This window comes from Hyla sarda, chromosome 5 (genome assembly GCF_029499605.1).
Source record: "Hyla sarda isolate aHylSar1 chromosome 5, aHylSar1.hap1, whole genome shotgun sequence".
Classification (NCBI taxonomy): domain Eukaryota; kingdom Metazoa; phylum Chordata; class Amphibia; order Anura; family Hylidae; genus Hyla; species Hyla sarda.
This window is the reverse complement of record NC_079193.1, coordinates 63,197,582-63,224,402: the sequence shown is the minus strand read 5'-3', so window position 1 is coordinate 63,224,402 and position 26,821 is coordinate 63,197,582. Positions and strand designations below refer to the sequence as shown.

The 26,821-nt window shown below is 42.5% G+C and overlaps 1 protein-coding gene across 3 annotated transcripts in view; it reads left to right on the top strand.

Annotated features, from left to right (window-relative positions):
• Positions 1–26,821, top strand: part of DPP6 (dipeptidyl peptidase like 6) — a 1,248,955-nt gene that overhangs the window by 1,115,764 nt on the left and 106,370 nt on the right. For all 3 annotated transcript variants that reach the window (XM_056519599.1, XM_056519600.1, XM_056519601.1), the window contains exons 9-10: positions 14,345–14,499; positions 20,680–20,777. In XM_056519599.1, coding sequence (XP_056375574.1) covers positions 14,345–14,499; positions 20,680–20,777 — 253 coding nt within the window. The remainder of the gene's footprint in view (positions 1–14,344; positions 14,500–20,679; positions 20,778–26,821) is intronic.

Sequence of the window (26,821 nt, the reverse complement as noted above, 5' to 3'; positions counted from 1 at the left end):
TTGCATTAGTTGCAGATTGCTCTCTCCACCCATTGAAGCAGACAGGCTCCCTGTCATCAGCTGACTAGTGAGTCAGGTTTCGACTGCATTGCAAGCTGGGAAAAATCTGAGACATGAGTAATTTTGTATGCTGTTAAAAATAAATATTGGGGTGACAATCACAGAAGAATTGTGAGAAAACTGTCACACACAGGTACAGACACTATATTATGAACTACACTAACTTTACAGCCCCTGTAGCATAGTCAAATTAAAAAAAATCCCGGAATACCCCTTTAATGATGTCGCTGTGCTCCTAGAATTAATGATGCCGTTGTTCCCCCAGAATTAATGATGCTACTGTGTCCCCAGAAATAACAATGCCACCATGCCCCCAGGATTAATGATGCCACTGTGCCCCCAGGATTAATGATGCCACTGTGCTCCCAGAATTAATGATGCCACTGTGCCCCCAGGATTAATGATGCCACTGTGCTCCCAGAATTAATGATGCCACTGTGCCCCCATAATTAATGATGCCGATGTGCCCCCAGAATTAATGATGCCACTGTGCGCTCAGAATTAATGATGCTGCTGTGCCCCCAGATGCTGCTGTCCCCCACAATTATTGATGCCACTGTCCCCAAAATTAAGGATGCCTCTGTGCCCCCACATGAACTTTGCCACTGTGACTCTCCAGCTGTTGCAAACTACAGTACATCTCCCATCATGCACAGACAGAAGGTCATGATGGGAGTTGTAGTAACACAACTGGAGCGTCACAGGTGGGGGGGAATACAATTACTCACTGCCTCCTGTTGTGCGAGGTCTCACGCTGCTCCGCTGCTCTGGCCTCTTCTAGTCAGGCATGGCCAAAGCGTTGTCTGCATCACTGGAGAATCGCTGGGCGGCCGGGACTAAGCGTTCTCACGTTCCGGGCCGCGGTTATTCATTTGTATCCGTGTCTTAAAGACACCTATACAAATGAATAAGGGGAGATCCGGTAGGCAGTCCGGATGACTGGCGGCCGTGGTCTGGATCTGGACCACGGTCCGCCAGTTGAGTACCCCTGCTCTAGGAGGTCATTTTCGGGAGTTCTTATTTTGCTAAGCTTGATCATGACTGTTAGGGCCAATGGAAGCACTAAAGTAAAAAAAAAAAAATTCTGAGTCTGGCTAATACCATGCATAGCTATGTAGTGTTCTGTATTCATTTGTTGAGTCCACTTAGCAGTGTTTTTGTTCTTCCATCAGAGATGAGTGATTGTAGACGAGGCTCTCTGCTATAACATATTGCAGGGCATGGTGCCATTAACCAGAGAGGTGACGAGTGTCTCACATGGAGGTGTATCCTAACATCTGGAGAGATAACGGGCAGAAAATGTATCCATGCATCATCAGTGTGATTATATGACTCATCAAGATGTAGATTGAAGCCACAGCTGAATAATAATGTCATCATTTTCATTTAAATTAGACCAAGAAAGTAGATTAGTTTCATGTCATGGTCAAAAGCCAATATTACAGACTTAACCATTCTGCATACCGAATAGGCGATAAGCTCTCCTAATCCTAGCGAAACTTCTTGCAATACCACAGAAGGTGTTCTGAAGAAAAATGTTATGAATTTCAAGAAAACTCCAATGTAGAACGACATTTGTCTTACAAAACATTTCAGACTTCAATTGTTAAATGTCACCGGCAAGACATGAAAATTCAGTCCAATCTGCAGGTGGTGTGTTATAGAGGGGAGCTGAGTGGATTGATATATAGTTTGGTTAGAAAAGCTCCATAATAACTTGTCATTTATTCATGTAAACCTCTGCTAATTCTGGGCTAAGTAGTCAAGAGGGCGGTCCTTATCCATGATGGACAGTATTTAATGTATGGCTGTGAATCCAGAGAAAGCTGTCAAGATTAGGACTATCCACTGGACTGTTAAAGGGGTCTTCCAGTGTGTAAAAAAAATATATAGTGCTGGGGTAAAATAGAAAACAAACAATACTTTCCTGCCCCTGGTTCCTACTAGTCCTTCTGCAGCTCCTTCTATTTTCTTTCAGTAAGCCCGCCGCTTATCTCTTCAGCCTAGTTCCAAGATGAGGTTCTTCTGTGAGTGCTCATCTTGGAAACAGGTTGAAGAGACAAGCAGTGGGGGACCAGAAGACTAAGACGGGGAGCTGCAGCAGGACCAGCGGGAAGCAGGGGTAGGAAAGTATATATTTTTTTACTTTACCACAGACCCAGCACTAAATAATTTTTTTACAGTGCTTAGAGACCCCTCTAAGGGGGTTATCTAGCTAATAAAACGTATCCTCTTTCCTCTGGATACAGGCCCATCTCTTACATCTGAGCACTTAAGGTGGTACTCTGCTGTTCAGCATTTGGAACAAACTGTTCCAAACGCTGGAGTCGGTGCCGGGAGCTTATGATGTCACACCCCACCCCCTCAATTTAAGTCTATGGGACGGGGTGTGACAGCTCACGAGCATCCAGCATTCGGGAACAGTTTGTTCCATATGCTGAGCAGCAGAGTACCCCTTTAAGCCCCCATATTTAGAGACATGGTAGTCTCATCAGTGACAGGCCACTCAGCCAGTGCCCAGAAACGTGCCCAGATCTGGAGAATGCGAAACTGGGCCTGCTATACAATTGTTAATTCCATGGACGTTAATTTTAAAGGGGTTCTCAGGTGGAAAACTATTTTTTTTTTCATATCAACTTATTCCAGAATGTTAAACAGATTTGTAAATTACTTCTATTTAAGAATCTTAATCCTTTCAGTACTTATCATCTGCTGTATGCTACAGAGGAAGTTGGGTTGTTCTTTTCTGTCTGACCACAGTGCTCTCTGCTGACACCTCTGACTGTGTTAGGAACTGTCCAGAGTAGGAGAAAATCCCCATAGCAAACTTCTCCTGCTCTGGACAGTTCCTGACATGGAAAGAGGTGTCAGCAGAGAGCACCGTGGCCAGACTGAAAAGAACAACACAACTTCCTCTGGCGCATACAGCAGATGATAAGTACTGAAAGGATTAATAATTTTTAATAGAAGTAAATCACAAATCTGTTAAACTTTCTGCCACCAGTTGATTTAAAAAAAAATTGTTTTCCATCAGAGTATGTATTGAAATAAAGAATTACAGGTTTAATCTCCTGAGTTCTGGTCTCAAGTTGCTACATGAGATATGAGTATTTTTTTTTTTTTTTTAGCCAAGGCCTAAGGTGGCATTTACACAATTGCATTAAAAGAGAAGGCTAAAGCATAGTAAAAAACATAATGTCAACATATTCCATAGCAATGTACAGAGATTGGGGCTCACAAACTAAATGCAAAAAAACTTAACAGTATTCTTCTTAGTTAGGCAAGAAACTGAAATAGTCAGAGGAAACCCACCCATAACTCTATACAGATGTTTTCCTTGGCTGGATTCAAACCCAGAACCCCAGTGTCGTAAGATACCGGTGCTAACCACTGAGCCACACTGATGTTTTTGAAAACAGATAAAAACATTAAAAAAATAAAATAAAATAAATTTGCCTTCCAAAGATGGAGGAGGAGATACACGGAAAAGCATTAGAAGAAATCTACATGTTTTACAATCTTTTTATTGGGTTTTCAAAACATAAACATAACAGACATTTATAACATAGCGTATATGAAAAGTCTAAGGGAAAAAGAAAGAATCACTTAGGTTTATGAATATTTTGAAAAGCACAAAAGCTGGAAAAATAATGTTATTTTTGACCTGAGTGATGAAAATGACTATAATTTGTAGATGGGGTTTTGCAAAGAGTGGAACTTCCAGTGAGCTCATGATTGACAAAGTGTGGCGGCGGAGTACGGTAATAATCAATATACTGTAGGGGATTGCTGTTATTGTATGGATTGATTGCTGATTACAAACACCACATAAAGCCCTCGTCGGTTATTACCGGGCCGCATGATGGCTGAACATTCAACACTTACAAAGAAACCTGTTGTATAGTGTGCAGAAATTGTAGATGTGGAGGGCTTTAGGTTTCCACCTTGCTTTGTACCACGGCTTCCTTTGATGGTATGCTATTAGCGGAGGTGCAGGCTGTCGCTTTTACTGGGCTGGAGTTTGATCAAACACAATGATATGGCAAGGATATCAGAGCTGCTAGTTACAGGATGACCTCTAAAACGGATCTAAAAAGAACCTGCGCGCTTTGCTTTTAGGCTCCTGGTCTCATAGTGCTATTCTGGTGAATTAGCAATTTTAATATGGTTGTGTCTTTATGAACATGGCAGAGCTGGGTGCACACAGTCTATATGATGGGACAGCGACTACAGCTCTATACTACAACCTGACCTCCTATTCATACAACCATATAGTGCTCTGTATAAAAACATATACCATATTTTTTGCCGTATAAGATGCACTTTTTCTTCCCCAAAACTGGGGGGGAAACGTCGGTGCGTCTTATACGGCGAATACACCCCTATCGCGGCGGTCCCTGCGGCCATCAATGGTCGATCGCTGTGATGCCCTGTATTAACCCTTCAGACGTGGCGATCAAAGCTGACCCCTGCGTCTGAAGCGAAAGTGAAACTAACCCGGCTGCTCAGTCGGGCTGTCCGGGACCGCCGCGGTGAAATCGCAGCGTCCCGAACAGCTTACAGGACACTGGGAGGGACCTTACCTGCCTCCTCGGTGTCTGCTCCGTGCTGGCATGGCCGGCGCTCTCCTTCGACGTCATCACGTCGTCATCCAATAGGAGCGGCGTGCGTAGCGACGTGATGGCGGCGACGGAGAGCGTGGATCCCAGGGAAGAAGACGTCCAGAGCGACGGGGACACCATGGGGACGCGGCGACAGCGATGGAGGGATTGTATAGGGGATAAGATGTCTAGGGTGGAGTACCCCTTTAAGTCTTGGCAGTACAAAATATTTGTTTATTCATTTACATCTTCAGTAGTTATTACTTACATATAGGTGGATATATTACTATTGTTATCCAAACCTTTATACCTGATAATGTATTCTTCAAGGGATTTTCATCTATCTCCCCATATATTAATAAGAATACAAAGACACTTCAGCATCACCCAAAGTCTCATCTGGTTTTATAGATTTAATAATTCCCTTTGTCTCCCTTATCTTTCTTTTATTTCCTGAGCATGGGGCAATGTTAAAATAGGCTTCCATTATGTGTCAGATATAAAATAACCAGAACTATTGCTGACAGTTTACTTCACTTGGTTTCTTAGTTTTCATAAAGCTTTGATCTGTATGCACTTATCAGATCTCAAACAAGGACAAACTGAGAGGCTTCCATTGTGCTATGGGTTTTACTAAGACAAAAAGGACTTAAACTAAGGACGGTCTGTGGCAAACTTAATGTGATTGGGCTTAGATTGTTTTCTATGGATTTATGGGATTTATCCCTGGGTGTAAATTGTGCTAAGATGTCATCCATGCATAACTAGCAGACTTCAGCCTCAATGCCTGATGGGCCCGGAGGTCTCTCTGCCACATAAGAAGGATCCAGTATTATGATTGGCACATGGTAAATGGACCTATGTTAACACAATTTGTATTGGGGCCCAGGGTCTTCAAATTATTCTGCTGATCATTCAAATAAACTCATTAAAAGGTATCCACATCTTAACTTCGTCTGGCTACCCCTGTCTCCTTTCATACCAGCAGTCCATTATCCAATAAAGGGTTAAAGGGGTACTCCGGTGGTAAATTTTTTTTACTATATGGCATCTTATTTGTAAGTTTAGTTTTTTTGCAATATACATGTGTTCTATGTTTTGGCAGCATGTATGTGTTTTTCTTACCTGTTTGTTGGGCAGGATGTTCTGTAGTTCAGGGGGTTTTCTTTTACTGTTGTCCACAGTTCTGAGTCTGTTGAGGACAAGATGTCACAGCTTTTTTTCTTCCCTCTGTCTGCATGAGAGGAATAAGCCACGCCCCCTCATCTCATCCAGCTGAGTACACAGCTCCTCCCCTCCCCCCACTCTGTATTCTAAGGACGCAGGTCTGCACAGGAGAAGGACCTCACAGAGAAGATCAGTGTTATCTGAAGGGGAGGATGAGAAGGTGCACGGGCTGGGGATGTATGGACTGCAGGGGAATAAATCTCATACTGGGAAGGATCTCTATATGTGAAGGGGGAGGGGGGGGGACTACTGAATGACACATGCTGGGAGTTGTAGTCCCTGTTGTGTGTGTATGCTAGTGTTTACAAACCAGTGTGCCTCCAGCTGTTGCAAAACTACAACTCCTAGCATGCCGAAAGGCTGTCAGGGCATGCTGGGAGTTGTAGTTTTGCAACACCTTGAGGCACCCTGGTTGAGAAACACTGGTGTATGCCCTACAGAGGTGTGGTGAACTACAACCCCCAGGAGACTACAGAGGCAGCATGCTGGTGTTATATCACAGACTCCTGAATGACACATGCTGGGAGTTGTAGTTTTGCAACACCTGGAGGCACCCTGGTTGGGAAACACTGGTGTATGCCCCATAGAGTTGTGGTGAACTACAACCCCCAGGAGACTACAGAGGCAGCATGCTGGTGTTATACCACAGACTGAAGACTCCTGAATGACACATGCTGGGAGTTGTAGTCCCTTTTGTGTGTGTATGCCAGTGTATCCCAACCAAGGCTGATTATATTAGTGTGCTGTGTATAAGGGGGCTGACCCAGGAGAATAGTAGGATGGGTAAAGGGCTGAACAAAAAAAAGGAGCCGCCCCAAACCAGCAAGGCATGTGGCATGCTGGGATTTGTAGTTTTCAGCACAGCAAGAAACAGGAAATAGAAGCAAAGATAGGAAAACAAAGTGGGGGATAAAAAGACAACAAAGAACGGAAATAGAGTAGGCGAAACAACAAGAATAGAAATGAAACAAAACAAATAGGGTAAGTCAAAAACGGAAAAACACATTGACCACTGGAGTACCCCTTTAACCCCTTAACGACGCAGGACGTATATTTACGTCCTGCGCCGGCTCCCGCATCATATCGCGTCATCAACGGCCGGGAGCCGCGGCTAATACCACACATCGCCGATTGCGCCGATGTGCGGTATTAACCCTTTTAGAAGCGGCGGTCAAAGCTGACCGCCGCTTCTAAAGTGAAAGTGAAAGTGACCCGGCTGCTCAGTCGGGCTGTTTGGGACCGCCGCGGTGAAATCACGGCGTCCCGAACAGCTGACAGGACACCGGGAGGGCCCTTACCTGCCTCCTCGGTGCCTGATCGGCGAATGACTGCTCCGTGCCTGAGATCCAGGCAGAAGCAGTCAAGGGCCGATAACGCTGATCACAGGCTTGTTAATACACGCCAGTGATCAGCATAGGAGATCAGTGTGTGCAGTGTTATAGGTCCCTATGGGACCTATAACACTGCAAAAAAAAATGTTTAAAAAAAAGTGTTAATAAAGGTCATTTAACCCCTTCCCTAATAAAAGTTTGAATCACCCCCCTTTTCCCATAAAAAAAATAAAACAGTGTAAAAAAAATAAATAAACATATGTGGTATAGCCGCGTGCGTAAATGTCTGAACTATAAAAATATATCATTAATTAAACCGTACGGTCAATGGCGTACGCGCCAAAAAATTCCAAAGTCCAAAAAAGCGTATTTTGGTCACTTTTTATACCATTAAAAAATGAATAAAAAGTGATCAAAAAGTCCGATCAAAACAAATATCATACCAATAAAAACTTCAGATCATGGCGCAAAAAATTAGTCCTCATACCGCCCTGTACGTGGAAAAATAAAAAAGTTATAGGGGTCAGAAGATTACATTTTTAAACGTATAAATTTTCCTGCATGTAGTTATGATTTTTTTCCAGAAGTGCGACAAAATCAAACCTATATAAGTAGGGTATCATTTTAACCGTATGGACCTACAGAATAATGATAAGGTGTAATTTTTACCGAAATATGCACTGTGTAGAAACAGAAGCCCCCAAAAGTTACAAAATGGCGTTTTTTCTTCGATTTTGTCGCACAATGATTTTTTTTTTCGTTTCGCAGTGCATTTTTGGGTAGAATGACTAATGTCACTGCAAAGTAGAATTGGCGACGCAAAAAATAAGCCATAATATGGATTTTTAGGTGGAAAATTGAAAGGGTTATGATTTTTAAAAGGTAAGCAGGAAAAAACGAAAGTGCAAAAACGGAAAAACCCTTAAGGGTCCTTAAGGGGTTAAAGGGGTACTCCGGTGGAAATTTTTTCTATTTTATTCAACTGGTGCCAGAAAATTAAACAGATTAAACAGGTGTTATTTCCCAGAAACATTATGATTACATCCTGGTTCCTAATCCTACTACCCCCATTTTCCACTCGCTGCCTAAGGTACATAAGAACCAATTCCCCCCTCCTATGAGACCTATAGTGGCGGGGATCAGTTCTTTGAATGAGCGCCTTAGTCAGTGGGTGGATTCAGTTTTAAAACCCTTGGTTCCCCTCTGCCCCAATTATGTGAAGGACTCACAACATTTATTATCCATAGTGGACCAGATAGAATGGCATCCTTCCTTTTCCTGGCTCACTATGGATATTGAATCTTTATATTCTTCTTTACCTCATTATTTATCCATTTTGGCCATTAATCACATTATGTCCACATTCTCCACCTATAGTCATGAGTTAGAGGAGTTTGTCATTGAGGCTTTACGCTATCTGTTATCACACAACTTCTTTTCATTTGATGGTGATTTTTTTATCCAAAAAACGGGCGCATCTATGGGTGCAAAAGCCTCACCTTCCATCACTAACATTTTTGTTTTTTGGTGGGAGTTGCAATATATTTTTTGTGAAGACAACCCATTTGTTAAAGACATAGCCTACTTTGGTAGGTTTGTGGATGACGTGGTTATACTCTGGACGTCAGATCAAAGCAGAGTACAACAGTTCATAGATTATGTTAACAATAATCCATTTAAAGGACAACTGCAGCACAATATACACTTATCCCCTATCTACAAGATAGGGGATAAGTGTTTGATCGCGGGGGGTCCGACCGCTGGGACCCCCCTCGATCTCCCTAACGGGGCGCCGCCATTAGCGCTCATAGTGAGCGCTAAGGCGACCTCTAGGTCGACGGTGACGCCCCATCTCCTCCCCATCCCAATACAGTTCTATGGGGGAGACGGGGAGGCAGGAACACTGCCTCCCCACCTCTCCCATAGAGATGTATGGAGGAGGCGTGCTGGCCGCAACGTCATGCTGCGGCTGGCACGCCCCCTGCACGGGGGAGCCACGGCACAGCCGCGGCCCCGTACAGGAGATCACAGGGGGTCCCAGCGGTCGGACCCCCCGCGATCAAACACTTATCCCCTATCCTGTGGATAGGGGATAACTGTTAATTACACTGCAGATGTCCTTTAATTTATGGTTTACTTTCTCCTGGAACAAAATTCAGACTCCCTTTTTGGAAGTGTTATTAACTGCGGAAACCCTTTATGTAAGTACATCCACCTACCGTAAAGCTTGTGCGGGTAATTCTCTTTTAAGAGCTCAAACTTGTCACCCAAGACACACAATTTCTTCTGTGCCTGTGGGTGAATTTACCCATGCTAAACGCAATTGTTCCTCTCAGGAACTATTTTGCAAAAAATCGGTTGTGGTGAAGGAGCGACTTTTAAATAGGGGTTATCCCTCGCGTTTAATGAACAGAGCTCCAACTAGGGTTCTATATAAAGATAGAAAAGTTCTTTTGACTTCATCCAATAAAAACAAAAATAAAAATCATAAAAATACCATGGGACATAAATGGTATGGAGAAGATAAGGTCATTTTCGTTACCACCTTTAGTGCTGAATATCATGAGATAATTTAAAAGATATTTACCTATTTTGTCGCAGGATCCATTTTTGGCCAAGTTCACACGAGGCGGTTGCAGGTTTTCATCTAGACGTGCCCCTACTTTGGGAAACATTTTGTCTTGCAGCATATTTTCCACCAGCAGCGGGACTGGCCCCACCTGGTTGCAGGTTAAAGGTTTTTACAGGGGCGGTCTCTCGCTGCGTGGTGTGTAAACATGCAAATGTCACTAAAGAGTTTGTTAATTACAATACCAACCAATTTTTAATCATCCGGTCCTTTATCAATTGTCAAACTACCTTTACAGTTTACTTACCGTATTTTTCACCGTATAAGACGCACTTTTTCTTCTCCAAAACTGGCCCCGCGACTAATACAGGACATCCCCGGTCGCGGTGATGCCCTGTATTAACCCTTCAGACCCGGCAATCAAAGCTGACCGCCACGTCTGAAGCGAAAGTGACACTAACCCGGCTGTTCAGTCGGGCTGTTTGGGACCGCCGCGATTTCACCACGGCGGTGCCGAACAGCCCGACTGAATAGCCGGGTTAGTACTTACAGGACACCGGGAGGGACATTACCTGCCTCCTCGGTGTCTTCTCCGTTCAGGGATCCCCTGTATGGCCGGCGCTCTCCTTCCTCATCATCACGTCGTCGCGTACGTGTGTTGGCGTGCGTAACGACGTGATGGCGGCGACGGAGAGCGAGGATACCCGGCCGGCATCAGAGACGTTCCGGAGCGACGGGGACACGGCGACAGCGATGGAGCGACATCCAGGGCAGCAGTGAAGGGTCCGGAGCGGCGGGGACACGTGAGTATTACCTCCTATGCAGTGGTCTTCAATCTGCGGACCTCCCGATGTTGCAAAACTACAACTCCCAGCATGCTGGGAGTAGTAGTTTTGCAACATCTGGAGGTCCGCAGGTTGAAGACCACTATTGGGTTCAAATTCTTTAATTTTTTAGATTTTGCACCTAAAAATAGGGTGCGTATTATACACCGGTGAGTCCTATAGGGAGAAAAATACGGCAATTTGTTGTACAAATTGCAAACTTATGTATGTTGGTAGTACTAAACGATCGTTGAAAAAACGCATTCAGGAGCACATTCGAGCCGCAGTTAATCCGCACCATGTGAATGCCTCCACTGTCTCTAGACATTTTCGGGACGTTCATTTTGGTGATTTTTCTAATATGACTTTCTGCGGCATCGAAAGTGTTCGTAGACCTGTAAGAGGAGGTGATCGGGTTAGATCCCTACGTAATAGGGAGGTCTTTTGGATACATAATCTCCAGACCATTCATCCTGGAGTCTGAATTTAAGAAATGATCTAATTTTGCATTATTAATGTTATATACTTTTTTGTATTTATCTCTGTTCACATAGTGCGGTTTCTCTTGTGGTTTTTCCTTTTTAAATATTTACTTTATCTTTATTTTTGTTTTTCATGTTTTTAGCATAGAAAAATCCTCTTTTTCATAATTTTAAGTCTTTGTACTTGTGTAAATTATGATGTCTTACTATCATGTACCAGGTTTTCATGTTATGTGATGTTAGGGTTAATCGTTTGGGGGAATGGAGTGGGTTAATCTTTGGACTATGTCCTAACTCCACCCCTCCCCCTTTCAGATGCCCACATATAACCTGGCTGTTTAGTAGAGTACAATGTGCTAAGACAAAGGGTGCATACCCGAAATGCGTCCACGCTGATTTATGGTTGTTGTTTGCTGGCTGAATCCCGCTTGCATGCGGTTTAATGGGATCCGAATAAACAGAATTTCATCGTTACCACTGGCTACTTCCTTTTTGAGATTTGTAAATTACTTCTATTTAAAAATCTTAATCCTTCCAGTACATATCAGCTGCTGTATGCTACAGACGAAGTTCTTTTCTTTTTGACTTTCCTTTCTGCCTGACCACTGTGTTCTCTCTGCTGACACCTCTGTCCATTTAAGGAACTGTCCAGAGCAGGAGCAAATACACATAGCAAACCTATCCTGCTCTGGACAGTTCCTGATGTGGACAGAGGTGTCAGAAGAGAGCACAGTGGTCAGACAGAAAAGAAATTAAAAAAGAAAAGAACTTCCTGTGGATCATACAACAGCTGATAAATACTGGAAGCATTAAGATTTTTATATAGAAGTAATTTACAAATCTGTTTAACTTTCTGACACCAGTTTATTTAAATAAAAATGTTTTCCAGTGCAGTACCCCTTTAAGGGGTCGGAGGCTCCACCTCCTCTGGACAACACGCCCTACCCCCCTCAATGCAAGCCTATGGGAGGGGGCGTGATGGCCACAATGGCCCGTTCCATAGACTTGCATTGAGGGGCTGATGACAGGGGGTGCTGCAGGAGAGATTGCGGGGGTCCCTAGCGGCGGGATAGGGGATACGATGTCTATGGCCGGAGTACCCCTTTAAAGCAGTAGCTCCAGGACTTCATACGCCTGTCGATGATAGAGAGCATGGTTCATGTAGCATGGTTCATGGTTATGGTGAAAAACATTGAGGAGCAAAAACTAAATGTGATATTTTTACACAATTTACTAAACCTTGACAGCAGGGGTCTCAAACTGGTAGCCCCCCAGATAATGCAAAACTTCAAATTACAGCATTCCCCACAGCCGTTAGCTGCAGCAAATGGCTGACTGGGCATGTCCAGGCATGCTGGGAGTTGAAGTTTTGCATCACCTGGAGGGCCACCAGTTTGAGACCCTTGCTTTAAGGGGGTATTCCGCTGGAAAACTTTTATTTTTTAATCAACTGGTGCCAAAAAGTTAAACAGATTTGCAAATTACTTATATTTAAAAATCCTAATCCTTCCAGTACTTATCAGCTGCTGTATACTACAGAGGAAGTTATTTTCTTTTTGAATTTCCTATCTGACTCACCACAGTGCAGGAGATGTTTGCAATGTGGATTTGCTCCTACTCTGGACACTTTCTAAAATGGACAGGGGTGTCAGCAGAGAGCACTGTGGTCAGACAGAAAGGAAATTAAAAAAGAAAAGAACTTCCTGTAGAGCATACAGCAGCTTATAAGTAATTTACAAATCTGTTTAACCTTTTGGCACCAGTTGATTTAAAAAGAAATGTTTTCCAGCGGAGTACCCCCTCAAATATGTCAGTTTTGATTGGTCGGGGGCTTGGTGTTCAGACCTCCACCAATCATTAGAACTTGCTAGGAGAAGCACATGGCTCTCCCCAGCTCACTGCCTTTTCCATCTCACTGCAGGAGATGGGCTCCATTGTAAGTCTAGAAATATTTAGCATTTCTGAGCTACCTGCCAAAAGTTTTTCAAGTTGTTGCACAGCTGAAGAGTCAGAGGTTGGGTAACACTATATTACATTGTCACCTGTGTTTTTCAAAGACCAGGATTTAACCCCTCAATGACCACACTACATCTTTTGTCGGTGGGGCAGAAGTAGTCTGGTACTGGTCCCCTGTGCCAAATATCGCAGAAGCTTAGCAGGTGCATACCAGCAGGGTTTCTGCTCAAGCTATCAGGACAAAAAAAACCTCAGTTCCTTGTTGTTTAACCCCTTAGATGCTGCGATTGCATTGGGATTACAGCATCTGAGTGGTTTCTGGGCATCCATTACCCCATTGGCACCCAGACAACAGGATCACTGGGATCTGGACAGGGTTTCCATGGCAGCAGGAGACCTAATGAGAGATATAAAATAATCTTATTTATCCCACATGGTGAAAGCAGTAAAAAGAAAATAAAACTATGTGAGAATTGCTATATTGCGTTAATCTGCCTCCTCACAATAAAACAAAAAATCATATATATCCCATAATGGTGCCAATGAAAAGTAAAATGTGCCCCGCACATTAACACTCCTCATATGATCAGTTAGAACTTCCAGTGGAGGGGTTTCAGATGCTACACCCATGGAGATCAGTAGATTGCCGGGTCAGCATTATTGCTATAAGGGATTAAAGGGGTACTCCGCCCTTAGACATCTTGTTCCCTATTCAAAGGATAGGAGATAAGATGTCTAGTGGTGAAGTACCCCTTTAGTTCCTTATGATTAAAGGGGTATTCCAGGCAAAAACTTTTTTTTATATATCAACTGGCTCCGGAAAGTTAAACAGATTTGTAAATTACTTCTATTAAAAATTTTTAATCCTTCCAATAGTTATTAGCTTCTGAAGTTGAGTTGCTGTTTTCTGTCTAACTGCTTTCTGATGACTCACGTCCCGGGAGCTGTGCAGCTCCTATGGGGATATTTTCCCATCATGCACAGCTCCCGGGACGTGACATCATCATTGAGCAGTTAGACAGAAAACTTCAGAAGCTAATAACTATTGGAAGAATTAAGATTTTTTAATAGAAGTAATTTACAAATCTGTTTAACTTTCTGGAGCCAGTTGATATATATAAAAAAAAAGTTTTTGCCTGGAATACCTCTTTAACTACTGTTAATATTGCACAACACAATTATAAAAATGTCCCTCTTTAATAACTAATGCTCTTTTATTATTTCCTTTGTTTGGTGTAATTAAATTACTTTTTTCTATTTTTTATAAATTGCTGTTTTTACCGTTTCTTTGTAGAAGAAATATTTAAAACCCACATTGCCCATTGGTGGGCTCCAGATGGCGCCAGACTAGCATATACAACAATCAACGATACCAAAGTTCCTTCTATGGAGATCCCAGTATATACAGGTTCAATATACCCAACAGTAAAAAATTATCATTACCCAAAGGTAAGACAAGTTCTTGATCTGTAAGTCTGCAATGTAAAAATAACAACTATCTATCATCTATCTATCTATCTATCTATCTATCGATCTATCTCCTATTTATCTATTTCCTAACTATCTATCTTTCTATCAATCTATTTATCTCATGTTTATCGTTCTACCTCATGTCTATATCTATCTATCATCTTATCTAAAAAAAAATAATGGATATATTGGCCAGCACATACTGATACACAACTATTGCATGGACCTGGCATACAGGTGCATGCTGCTAGGCTAAATAAACACAACCAGGGGAATACAGCAGCACACTGCTAGCACAAAGATAGAGATAAAACATGAAATACTATATTGCTACAATAAAAAATGAAAAATTGAGGCTCACCATTGGCCAAATAGTTTGTACCATCCCACCGCGATAAGGTGACCTCATTGGGATGGACCCTACGCTATGAATGTGCCTCTGTGCAGTCAGATACCAGGCTTGTAAGGTCTGACACATCCAGCACCTTATAAGATGGGTGAGATGCTGACTGCTCGGAGGCACATTCATAGTGTAGGGTCTGTCCTAATGAGATCACCTTATTGTGGTGAGATGGTACAAACAATTTGGCCAAATAGTGAGCGATGCGCCTCAATTTTTCATTGTAGCAATATAGCATTTCATGTTTTATTTGTATCTTTGTGCTAGCAGTGTGCGGCTGTATTCTCCAGTTTGTGTTTATTTAGCCTAGCAGCGTGCACCTGTATGCCGGGTCCATGCAATAGTTGTGTATCAGTATGTGCTCGCCAACTTATCCTTTTTTGTATTCTACATTTGGGGGGAGTGGCTACCTACATGTTGGTTCCTGCACCCCACCCATTTTATAAGGTGCTGGATGTCCCAGACCTTACAAGCCTGGTAACTGGCTGCTCAAAGGCACATTCATAGTGCAGGGTCCGTCCTAATGAGGTCACCTTATCGTGGTGGGATGGTACAAAATATTTGGCCAAATGGGGAGCGAAGCACCTCAATTTTTCATTTTTTATTGTAGCAATATAGTATTTCATGTTTTATCTGTATCTTTGTGCTAGCAGTGTGCTGCTGAATTCTCCTGTTTGTATCTATCTATCTATCTATCTATATCTATTATCTATCCATCTATCTCTATATCTCTCTATGTATCTATCTATCTATCTATCATCAATCTTAGGTTTAATTATTTTTAAATTAACTCCATCAGACTTGTTTGTAGTAGCTATTAGCTCAGAATCAGCTTATAAATGGGTGGTCTTCTGCTGGAGCTTTGAGATAGTTTATTGTATTGGAACCTGAGACCCCCAGAGGATCCAATGATATTCTAATGGGCCAGTCCGACCCTAGCATATCATAGTATAAGCTGCTGTAAATGTGTTCTTCTGAGAAATTGAAAAATTCTTTCTTAAATTAAACATTTTTACAAACATCATGGAACCTAATGCTCACAAAGTTACTCTGCTTAATTAGTCTCAGAGAATGTCAGTCCTGGGTCAGCTGACTTCTTGTAAACTACAAGATGATGACATCATCACCTATTAAATGATTCCTGCTGGCTCAGAGACCTCTCCTCTCCCAGATTTGTATACTGCTGCTGCTGTTATGTCTATAGGGTCAGGATGTTTAGTAGGTATACGCCTCACCTAGGCGGTGTTCACACAGTGTTTTTTGCTGTGTTTTTTCTGTTTTTGCTGGGGACCCTCGCAATCTCCCTGCTGCATCCGGCGTTCATTGAGACCCTCAGGTGCAGCACCAGAGGCTCGTGATGTCACAGCCACCCCCCTCAATGAAAGTCTATGGAAGGGGGCGTGACGAGCAGTGCATGACTGTGATGTCACAGGCCTCCGCCCCTCATCGCCAGTCATCTGGCATGGAGCAAAGTTCACTCCATGCAACGGATGTCTGGGGTGCCACAGCCGAAATGACGGGGGTCCCCAGTGGCGAAACCCCCTTGATCAGACATCTTATCTCCTATCCTTTGGACAGGGAATAAGATGTCAAGGGCAGAGTACCCCTTTTAAACATGTGAACTGACCTCAACCCAGCACAAGCTGCTAAATTAGATGACAAGGTGCAGTAATCGAACTCCACATTCAAAGCCAGAGGATTCAAGTTGCATTACAGAATCACTTCATTGATGGTATTTCAACCCAACATGGAGCCAATCTCATGCCTGCCACATCAGCTGAAACAGGGACGTTTTATATTATTCTCTAATAATAGCATATGCTACACTTTATGAGCAAAAAATAAATGATGGAGTGTTTCTGTAAGCAGCTGCATCCTATCAGGTTGTCACTGCTCCATTATTGCCCTGAAATAAGTGCCAAGATATCAGATTTTACCATACCTAACATGTGGCAATGCATTTTATATAGTAAAATCTTCCTTATTATTCCCAGGAGAAATTCCTGCAGCAGTGATAGTGAAGATTTTAACTTTTAACCGGCCTGGGGAAAGCCACCCTCTTCTAGATCTGTGGCACAAGCTGTAATCGCGTCCCCTGAACATGATTGACAGTCCGCAGCACCTCTCCCTAAGCAGATAGAGCAGAGCGATGACGTGGGCTATGTCGGGGCTGTCAATCACAAGTGGGCTTGATTGCAGCCTGACAGGACTAGCAGAGGATGGCTCCTGCCCAGAGGACTACTTATGGGCCGGCGAGGGGCACCTTTCAAAGTTAATATTTTCACCATTGCTGCTGGAATTAATATTTCATGGTAAGGGTATGGTAAGGAAGAAGATTTTACTGTAAGAGCAGTTTCTCTTTAAATTTCCTGTTTGTTTTTCTGTTTGTTACCTATCGTGGTTCTCTCTCACCCACCTATCAGATACCTTGTGTGACCACACCATTTCAGTGGCTATTTAAGCCTTCACTGGCTATGCACCTTTGCCAGTGAAAGAAGATTAACTAGATTAACCTCTTGCTTTCTGATTCGGCATCTCTCGGTTCTGATTCAGCTTGCCAACATTGATTTATCTTTTGGTTTGTTTGCCTCCCCCTGTAATGTTAATTGTGCGTTTACCTTTTGTATTCCTGACAAATTCCCTGACCTGTGACCTGTGAGTATTTTTCTAATTTGTGATTTTGACTCTGATGTCCCAACACATAGATAGGCAGGGACCGTCTTCGTGGTTGTGGATCAGTCAGTTAGGGTGATTACGCTATAGGAAGGAAAAGAGGTTGTGGGCGAAGGAAAAGAGGTTGTGACTTCACCTTTTCCCTGTCCATACATAATATTTACCATATAAAATGCATGGTTACATGTTATATATGGTAAAATCAGATGTCAGGTCCCCTTTAATATCATCTGAATCCAAATGTCATCCAGCAGCTAAATATGGAATGACTAAGCCTCATCTACTCCTCTCTTTACTTACTGACATAGTTACTGACACGCAGAAAGTGTTGCGCTCACAAAACATTTATACATTAGATTGATGTGTGGAACATAAGTCTCAGAGTGTTTGTGCGTCAGACACATCTGTCATGGAGAGATCTGAGCAGCAGTTATGTGTAGCGGTGTGAAGAGCTGGAAGGTTCACTGACATATATAGTTACAGTACAGCTGGATGGAGAATTCACACTATATCACAATCATTTCCGTCATTTCAGCAGCATCAAAACATTATCATCTAGAAACTCCATAAAGAAAGTTTAGGGGAGAGGGAAGCAACTCCGGTCTCACTCATCTCCCTCTTCCCCCTCCCACCCCCCTCCTCAGGCTCCAAGTTCATGGCACTGGCTGCCCCTATCACCACATCATAGCAGTAAGCTGTTCCTTCATAGTGTGAGGCCATGTTCGCACGTCCCAAATTCCCATGTGGAACATTGAAATTACGCTGGAGATTTTGGCAACAGCAGAATCCCATTGTATTCAATGGGATTCTGCTGCAATGCGCTGAATTTCTGTGCCAGATGTTTCTGCCATTAAAATTCCGATTTCTGTGGCCAAAGAAAGAATGAACCTGTCTATTCTTTCTGAAGAATCTGCATGGAATGCATTGGCATCTAGAAGACAAAGCGCATTCCTGTGTGGTCCTAGTGCCGGGATGTTATGCCGGCGCCTGCAGTCTGTGGGATGTCCGCATTGAGATTTTTCAAGTGGACATTCCAGATGTGTAAACAAGCCTAGAAGATGCGGAGGGAAGCCATCTGTTATCTGCTATATTCTGTGTCTGCCATAAAGCATCTGTGTCGTGCAGTGACACAGTACAGAGATTCCTTTAGACATGACAGCCCCCAGTATAACCATTTATTAATAAGAAATACAATTACAGCACGCTATGCAACACACAAATATTTTTAAATACATTAATTTATTATGACAAATATTTTAATAAAAATGATGTGCATGAAAAACAAACAATACATAGGAGGAGGCCATGAAGGTGTAGTCTAGCCTGCCGGACATCATACCAAAGATCAAGCTATGATTGCCATGACAGAAGGGCCTGGTGTTTGTTTACCCTTCCATGCCTCTTGTATATCCCCTACTATGGATATTTCAGCAGCTTAGGTTAAGCTCACATCAGCGTTGTGCTCCAATCCATTTATGATCCTCTAGGCGTTTTTGTTTCGTTTGTTTTTTTTGCTGCACCTAACGGACCCTACAGACACCTCCAGATGCCATTGAATTTGAATAGGGCCCATCGGTTTTCCGTCAAGTGTCAACTGAATTGCAGGAGTTAAGTGGAGATAAATTTCCATAGTTTGAAGGAACTCATCCAGCAGATGTTGGAGCATTACACTTCACTACTACTGTGAACTAGGCCTAAAGAGGGATAAAATAAGTCAATGGCTAGACAGGGCTTCTCATCAGGAAATCCTGTTGTTTATTAACGTAGTTTTTTCCAGCACCAAAATAAAAGCCTTTTTTGTTTATATGTAAATGAGGCTCAAGTGCTCAGCCAGCACATGCCCTCTTATTTATAGCCTCCATGCCTATTGGCAATTGAAAGCAGTAAAGCCTATACTAGCACAGAGACTGTGAAAAAGAGGAACTGTGCTGCCTATCCATGGGCTCTTGTTGAGCTGAGGAACTCCCACTGGGCACTAGAGTCTCATTTACATATAAGTATGTCTAGATAGAGAATTCATGCAAATATTCTCACTACCTAATACCAATGGGAATGGTGTTAACCAGGGTTTATTCTCTTCTCTATAGGGGGCCCATATAAGCTATTCGGACTTCCTCTGTGATATTTAAACCATTTAGACCTCCTTTTAAAGCGCAACTGTTATGAGATTTTACCCCCTAAAACTATGCTCCCTCTAAAGCCATGCGCCCTCTATCTATTGGATGCACCACTCACTCCCAATACCTCCTGGCTCAGCATGCCTGCGTTATACTTTAAACACACAGCATATCACAGTGTACCCATAGGCTTCATTGGACCAAGTGCATTTTGCTAATGATTACATTTCAGATGCATTGGTATACATTTTATTTTTGTCTATCCTAGTGGATTAGGTATGAACATTCCATGCATTATTTTTTACAACTAATGCTATAAAAACCCAACTAATGCAGGGGCATTATTTCCTACTTAAAACATACCTATGATATCCCACAAAGAAAACAAAAAAGCTAAATGTTACTCAGTACCTAATCGTGATCATGTACATATAATTTCTATAGGCCTAGCTCTTATATTTCTCTCACAAATAGCTTTATCTGTTGCTCACTTGGTTTGTCATTCTGTGCTCTGGAGGGGGCATGACTCATCTTCCTCCCTGAGTCTACTGTGATGTGCTTGGTCTCCTTATCCAATCACTGTCAACTCCTTTCTGTTTTCCTGCTGCAGTCTGACAGGACAGGAGTGAGCATGGAGGAGTGATAGTCCCACCCTCACTTACTGGACTTTGTCCAAGCCTGTCCTTCATCTTGGACAAAGATGATGCTGCAACCAGACAAGATTAAGTTCTGGATGGTATGGGGACACCTAGTGGTGCTTTTTTTTTTTTTTTTTTTTTTATTATTTTTATAAAAGGTTCATGTTTTGCCAAGATATAAAAAGTTTTCGAATCTGACAGTGTCCATTTAAGCTATGTTTCTATGCGCCTATGCTAATGCACATTCTTTGAAGCTGTACGTGATGTACATTTAATGCTAATGAAATTATAAAAGCATAAACCTTATAGTTGTCCGGTTTTTATGTTCCAGGCTGGCTTTGAGAATCCCGTTGTCACCTTACATGTTGTAAACTTGAATGGGCCTCTTCACCACGTAGAAATGACACCCCCTGATGATCAAAGAATGAGGTACGGTACAATGGACGCGCGCTCACTTCATAGAGAATACCTGTCCTTTTCATTCATATTTTGACTTACATCAAAGTGCTGGAGAGAGAGGAGAACCTGTTATTCAAGGATATCAATAATACTGTGCAACCTAAACCTCATAGATACTAAAGACTAATTTGGTTTTATTGCTCCGAGAGTGCAGGGAGAATCATGATTGTCTATTTACCTATGTATATATATATATATATATATATATATATATATATATATATATTTGTTTTATGCTTCGTGCACTTTGTAGATTAAAATTATATAACCCTTACATTGCCGGCAGGGCAACACTATATTCACTTTCTAAGAGCAATTATCTAATGCAGCCATCCAGCATACACTCTGTGACAAATATCGAATTCTGCAAGATGAGATTGACTGCCACCTTGTGGTGATACATTGGCTGTGTACATTTACTACATACAACAATCTTATCTAAATTTAGATCAGTGTTTTCCAAACAGTGTGCCTCCAGCTGTTGCAAAACTACAACTCTCAGCATGCCCGCACAGCCTTCGGCTGTCCGGGCATGCTGGGAGTTGTAGTTTTGCAACAGCCGGAGACACACTGATTGGAAAACACTGATTTATGTATTCCCATAGGAACAACTTCTTACTTTGTAAAAAAGAAATAAAAAAAAAATGAATTCACAGTGTGACAGTGCAAAAATTTGGCGACCATTGCAGAGGACACTTTTGGACTATGTGCCCCACAGAAGTCAGTTTTACTTTCCGCCACGTTTTTAAATTGTCGCAAATATTGGCACAAACACCACTTTAGTGTTGCACGTATACCCCAGCCCAGGCATGGCTTAGCTTTTTGGTGTGTGTGTGTGTATATATATATATATATATATATATATATATATATAAAAGCTAAAAAAGGTATTGCAGCACTACTTAGCCTCAATGTGTGGGTGCCAGCGTCCACAAAACTTCTTGACCAAAAGTCCTCAGTTTCAATAGGATCCAACAATAACGCAGCACTCCAAAGAACGGTGAAAAAAGTGTTGATTTATTCCTGTCACATCAATACAAGCAACGTTTCTGCTCCTATGGAGCCATTTTCAAGCTTAGTGTCACACATCAGTAGGGGGTTTAAATACCCATGTGCATTAAACATCATACAAATTTCAATTAAGTGCTCATTATATAAAAACATTAAAATTTTATAAACAGTGTGTACATACATCTTCCATTGTGTATATATCATAAATCTTCAGTGCATGTTTCATATATTAAAGTGCAAATTAGTGCATATTAGTGCATATAAGTGTTTTAAAACATAGCAGCGCTCGAAATTGGATGCTCCACTAACATTAAACAGATTTGTAAATTACTTATATTAAAAAAATCTTAACCCTTCCAGTGCTTATCAGCTACTGTATACTACAGAGGAAGTTGTATTTCTTTCTAGAATTATTTTCTGTCTGATCACAGTACTCTCTGCTGACACCTCTGTCCATGTCAGGAACTGTCCAGAGTAGGAGCAAATCCTCATAGAAAACCTCTCCTGCTCTGGACAGTTCCTGACATGGACAGAGGTGTCAGCAGAGAGCACTGTGGTCAGACAGAAAATAAATTAAAAAAGAAAATTACTTTCTCTGTAGTAAACAGCAGCTGATAAATACTGGAAGGATTAAGATTTTTTGAATAGAAGTAGTTTAAAAATCTGTTTAACTTTGTGGCACCAGCTGATTAAAAAACCCTTTAACAAAAAAAGTGTGCTGGGTACATCTGGCAGCAGCCTATCTATCAGAAAACGAAGGATTAGCCATGCTGAAATTCAGTTCGGCTACTCCCACACATATTCGGTCCAGCCATGTACGTAACATGTAATAAAAAAAAACTTTATCGAACACAATGGAAAACTTTAAAAGCGTACAAGTACTTTCAAAAGAATTTTAGAAACCTGCATAGCTTTGTTACATAACCCCATAAGGGTATGTTCACACGAATGCAGATGTTGATGCACAGATTTGATGCGCAGGATTTTCTGCTGCAGATTTCAATGTAAATTAAATGACCGAGCACAGCTTCTAATCTGCAGTTACAAATTCTGCGCATCAAATCTGCACAGGATCCTGTACGTGTGAATGTACCCTAAGAGTGGTAACAAGAGGATTTTGGACTCTCACTGCTGTTATTAAGCCCCTAAGAGTCCCCTCAATGGTGCACAGATATTTCTCATTTTCTTCACTTCAGGGAGAAGGACCATAGTGGGGCTGTTTGCCAGCAGTACTTACACCTGGACTTTCTTTCTCTTACTTGTCTTGGCAGTTGCAGAACAACACCTACTTCTTATTGCTATGCCTCAACATAGTGCTGTAGAAAGTGTACTGGACTGAACAGGCTGGATCTGTGCTTTGTGATTATTTACATGAAAGAATTATAGTTGTCATGTGGAAGAGGGTTATTGATGTGCTGGCTCTGTAAGGTGCTATGTGGGCAAAAATAAAAGAAACAGCAGCAAAATGACAGCAAGGAGAAGTCATATTACAAAAGCAGCCTTAGATTAAGCCGTGAAGTGTTGCTTCTGATAAAAAATAATTATATAGAGTTAAAGGGAGGGGGATTACATTTAGGTAAGAACACGTGTACAAGAGGTAGCTGCTTAGAAATATATGGGGGGCAAGACTTAAGTGGGAAACTTTGATTCATCCATCAAGCACAGCATGAATCCTCTGGAGGAGGCAGACAGTCTCAGCTTGCAGGTAAACATACCAAGCTGTCTCCTTGCATAGCACTAGCTAAGCTTTGTCCCCCAATTCTTGTGCTCTGTCTTGGTCTCTCTGCTGCTTGAGACAGAATTCCACGAACAACAGCCCGTGAACAGCAGTTTGCAAGGAAGTGAAAAACCTGAAATACAGAGTCATTTTAGGTAAATCACTTCATTTACAATTATGTTAGAAATTGCATAGGCTATCATACGTAGGGAAGCTATTTGAAACAACAGGGGCCTTTTAACCCCTTCCTAACCCATGATGTACACAGGGCAGGTGAGGGCATATCCAATGGCAGAAAATGAAAAGTTTTGGGCTGGTCAGGGTCCCATGAAAATTATTACTTTATTAAGTCAACTTAAAAGTATATCAGCGGAGCCTGGACAAGCTACAACATGTGCCAGTGTGCCACGTGTATTGGTGCCTCAAAGGATACAAAACACAATGAAACATTCTCCTATGTGTAAAGCTGATAGATCCGGTTCCTTCAGGATACAATGAAAGACACTCACCAGAATGAGCTATAACGCTGGTGGTACTCTCCCAATGAGCATGGTACAAAGTGCTTGCAGATGGCAGCAGCACCTCCTAGTGGTCAATATGTAAAATGCATAGATACTCTAAGAGACCCCTCCTTAAAAGACCCAGAAAAGCATTGTTTAAAGTCTAATTGAACTATTTTTATCATATTCTTCCACTGGTTCCCGGTGTGTGCCCATGAGGTGTGTGCCCGTAATCCCATTTGGAGGAGGAGTGTCTTGAAATATTTCTCCTTATGGGTTGGTTCACACGCACCATATTTGTTGTGCATTTTATGAAGTCAATGGGTAGCAAAACTAGCAGCAGAAAATATGCAGCAAAATACACAGCAGGTACTGTATGAGTGAACATACCCTATAAGTATGCACACCCCTCAAAAATTCTCTTTTTTCAAACCTACATTATATACAAAGTTGAAGATTTCTGCACTGACTGTAACCGGCTCCTTCTCTCTGCATATCATCAGTCACACAGTATTTTCACACTTTCTATATACGGAAACATGTCCTACATTATTTGTGAAGACTCTGCTTGACAAGACTTGTCACTGCAGATATCCCGAGCATAGGGTCTATAGCATGGAATCATGAAGTATTTTTCGCCCTATAGGACGCACCGGCATATAAGACGCACCCAATTTATAGGTGCAAAATCTAAAAAAATTAAGATTCTGAACCCAACAGTGGTCTTCAACCTGCGGACCTCCAGATGTTGCAAAACTACTACTCCCAGCATGCCCGGACAGCCGTTGGCTGTACAGGCATGCTGGGAGTTGTAATTTTGCAACATCTGGAGGTCCGCAGGTTGAAGACCACTGCATAGAAGGTAATACTCACGTGTCCCCGCCGCTCCGGACCGTCACCGCTGCCCTGGATGTCACTCCATCGCTGTCGCCGCGTCCCCGTGGTGTCCCCGACTCTCTTGATGTCTTCTTCCCCGGGATCCACGCTCTCCGTAATCATGTCGCTATGCACGCTGGGACGGTGTGTGTGCGACAACGTGATGACGTCGAAGGAGAGCGCCGGCTAAGCAGGGCATCCCGGAACGGAGCAGACACCGAGGAGGCAGGTAAGGTCCTGTAAGCTATTCGGAACGCCACGGGGGTCCCAAACAGCCCGACTGAGCAGCCGGGTTAGTGTCACTTTCGCTTCAGATGCGGCGGACAGCTTTGATCGCCGCATCTGAAGGGTTAATACAGGGCATCACCGCGATCGGTCATATCCTGTATTAGCCGCGGGTCCCGGCCATTGATGGCCGCAGGGACCGACCCGTTAGGTGTGTATTCGCCGTATAAGACGCACCAACTTTTCCCCCCCAGTTTTGGGGAAGAAAAAAGTGCGTCTTATACGGCGGAAAAATACGGTATATTTATACCATTTTGCATAATTTCATTTCGCTTTATTCTTCTTACCTTCCATAGAGAGAGTGTTGATTTTCGGCGCTGAAAGCGAACAGTAAATTAGACAATATATCTGTGAGATTACGCTGGAAGCCAACTTGTGACCTATATTAGAATGTACCAGAGTTCTTTAATAAGTTATTTATCTTAATCAATTTTATGTATTTCTTTGGCTTCCAGGGAACCAAGGAATGTTCTTATTTTTTTCTGCAGTAAAAAAAATTCTAATTTATGATAAGCAGTGCATTTCAATTACTAAACCAGTTCTTCGGGTCCACTTAATTCCTTCCATTCACACTCATTACAGTAAAATGCGGGTCAGCGGCGGACTCGTTCCATTGAAATGTACATATATTCATTAAGGCTTCACCATTTTCTCCTCTCCTTCCTTTAAATGGAAAAGTGAAATTAATCAATTCCGACTGAAATCTTCAGAGGGCACCAAGTCTGACAGCTGAATTCTCCCGACAAGTTAAGCGAGGAAGCTCAGACTCTAGTTTGCACTTGTAAAAGTGAAAATGTTCTCATCAAAATGCAGCATTAACGTGAAGGGGCATTTATTTTTCTCCTTATTCACTTTAGTCCAAAAAAAAAATGTTCATTTTATTTTTGCATGTATTATTATAAGTGGAGCCTGCCGGTAACATAAGTGTCTAGGAATAAATGCGAAAATCTATTGATGGCATAAGCAGCTAAACTTTGTTGACAAAACTTTCTACTGACTGTAGATGTTTTAGGGTGCGTATTTTTTTCTGCAGATTTTGCTGCCCATTGACTTTAATGGGTAGATAAATCTGCTGTAGCAAATCTGCAGCAGATCTGCAGCAGAAAATACGCACCCTTATACTTCTTTGCAAGAAGTTTATAGACTGAGGATCTTGCGGTTCAAATGTGTGTTATTTCCCCCTACCCAAGAGAAGCTGGGAAGTCAGTGCTCCCTCCCTGAAAGGGGTACTCCGCTGCCCCGGAGCTTGGAACATTTTGTTCTGAATGCTTGGAGCGGGTGGTGGGGTCGTGATGTCACGGTCAAGCCCCCTCGTGATGTCATGTCACGCCCCCTCAATGCAAGTCTATGGGAGGGGGCCATGCCCCCTCCCATAGACTTGCATTGAGGGGGCGTGTTGTGACGTCACGAGGGGGCATGGCCGTGACGTCACAACCCACTGCCCGCTCCCAGTGTTCTAAACGAATGCCGGGTGCTGCACAGAGCGAGACCCCCGCGATCGATCTTATACCCTATCCTTTGGATAGAGGATAAGATGTCTAGGGGCCGAGTACCCCTTTAACTATTAATGTTGTAGTAGGAAGCTCTGCATAAATTTTAACGGCATATAGGGAAGGCAAATGGAG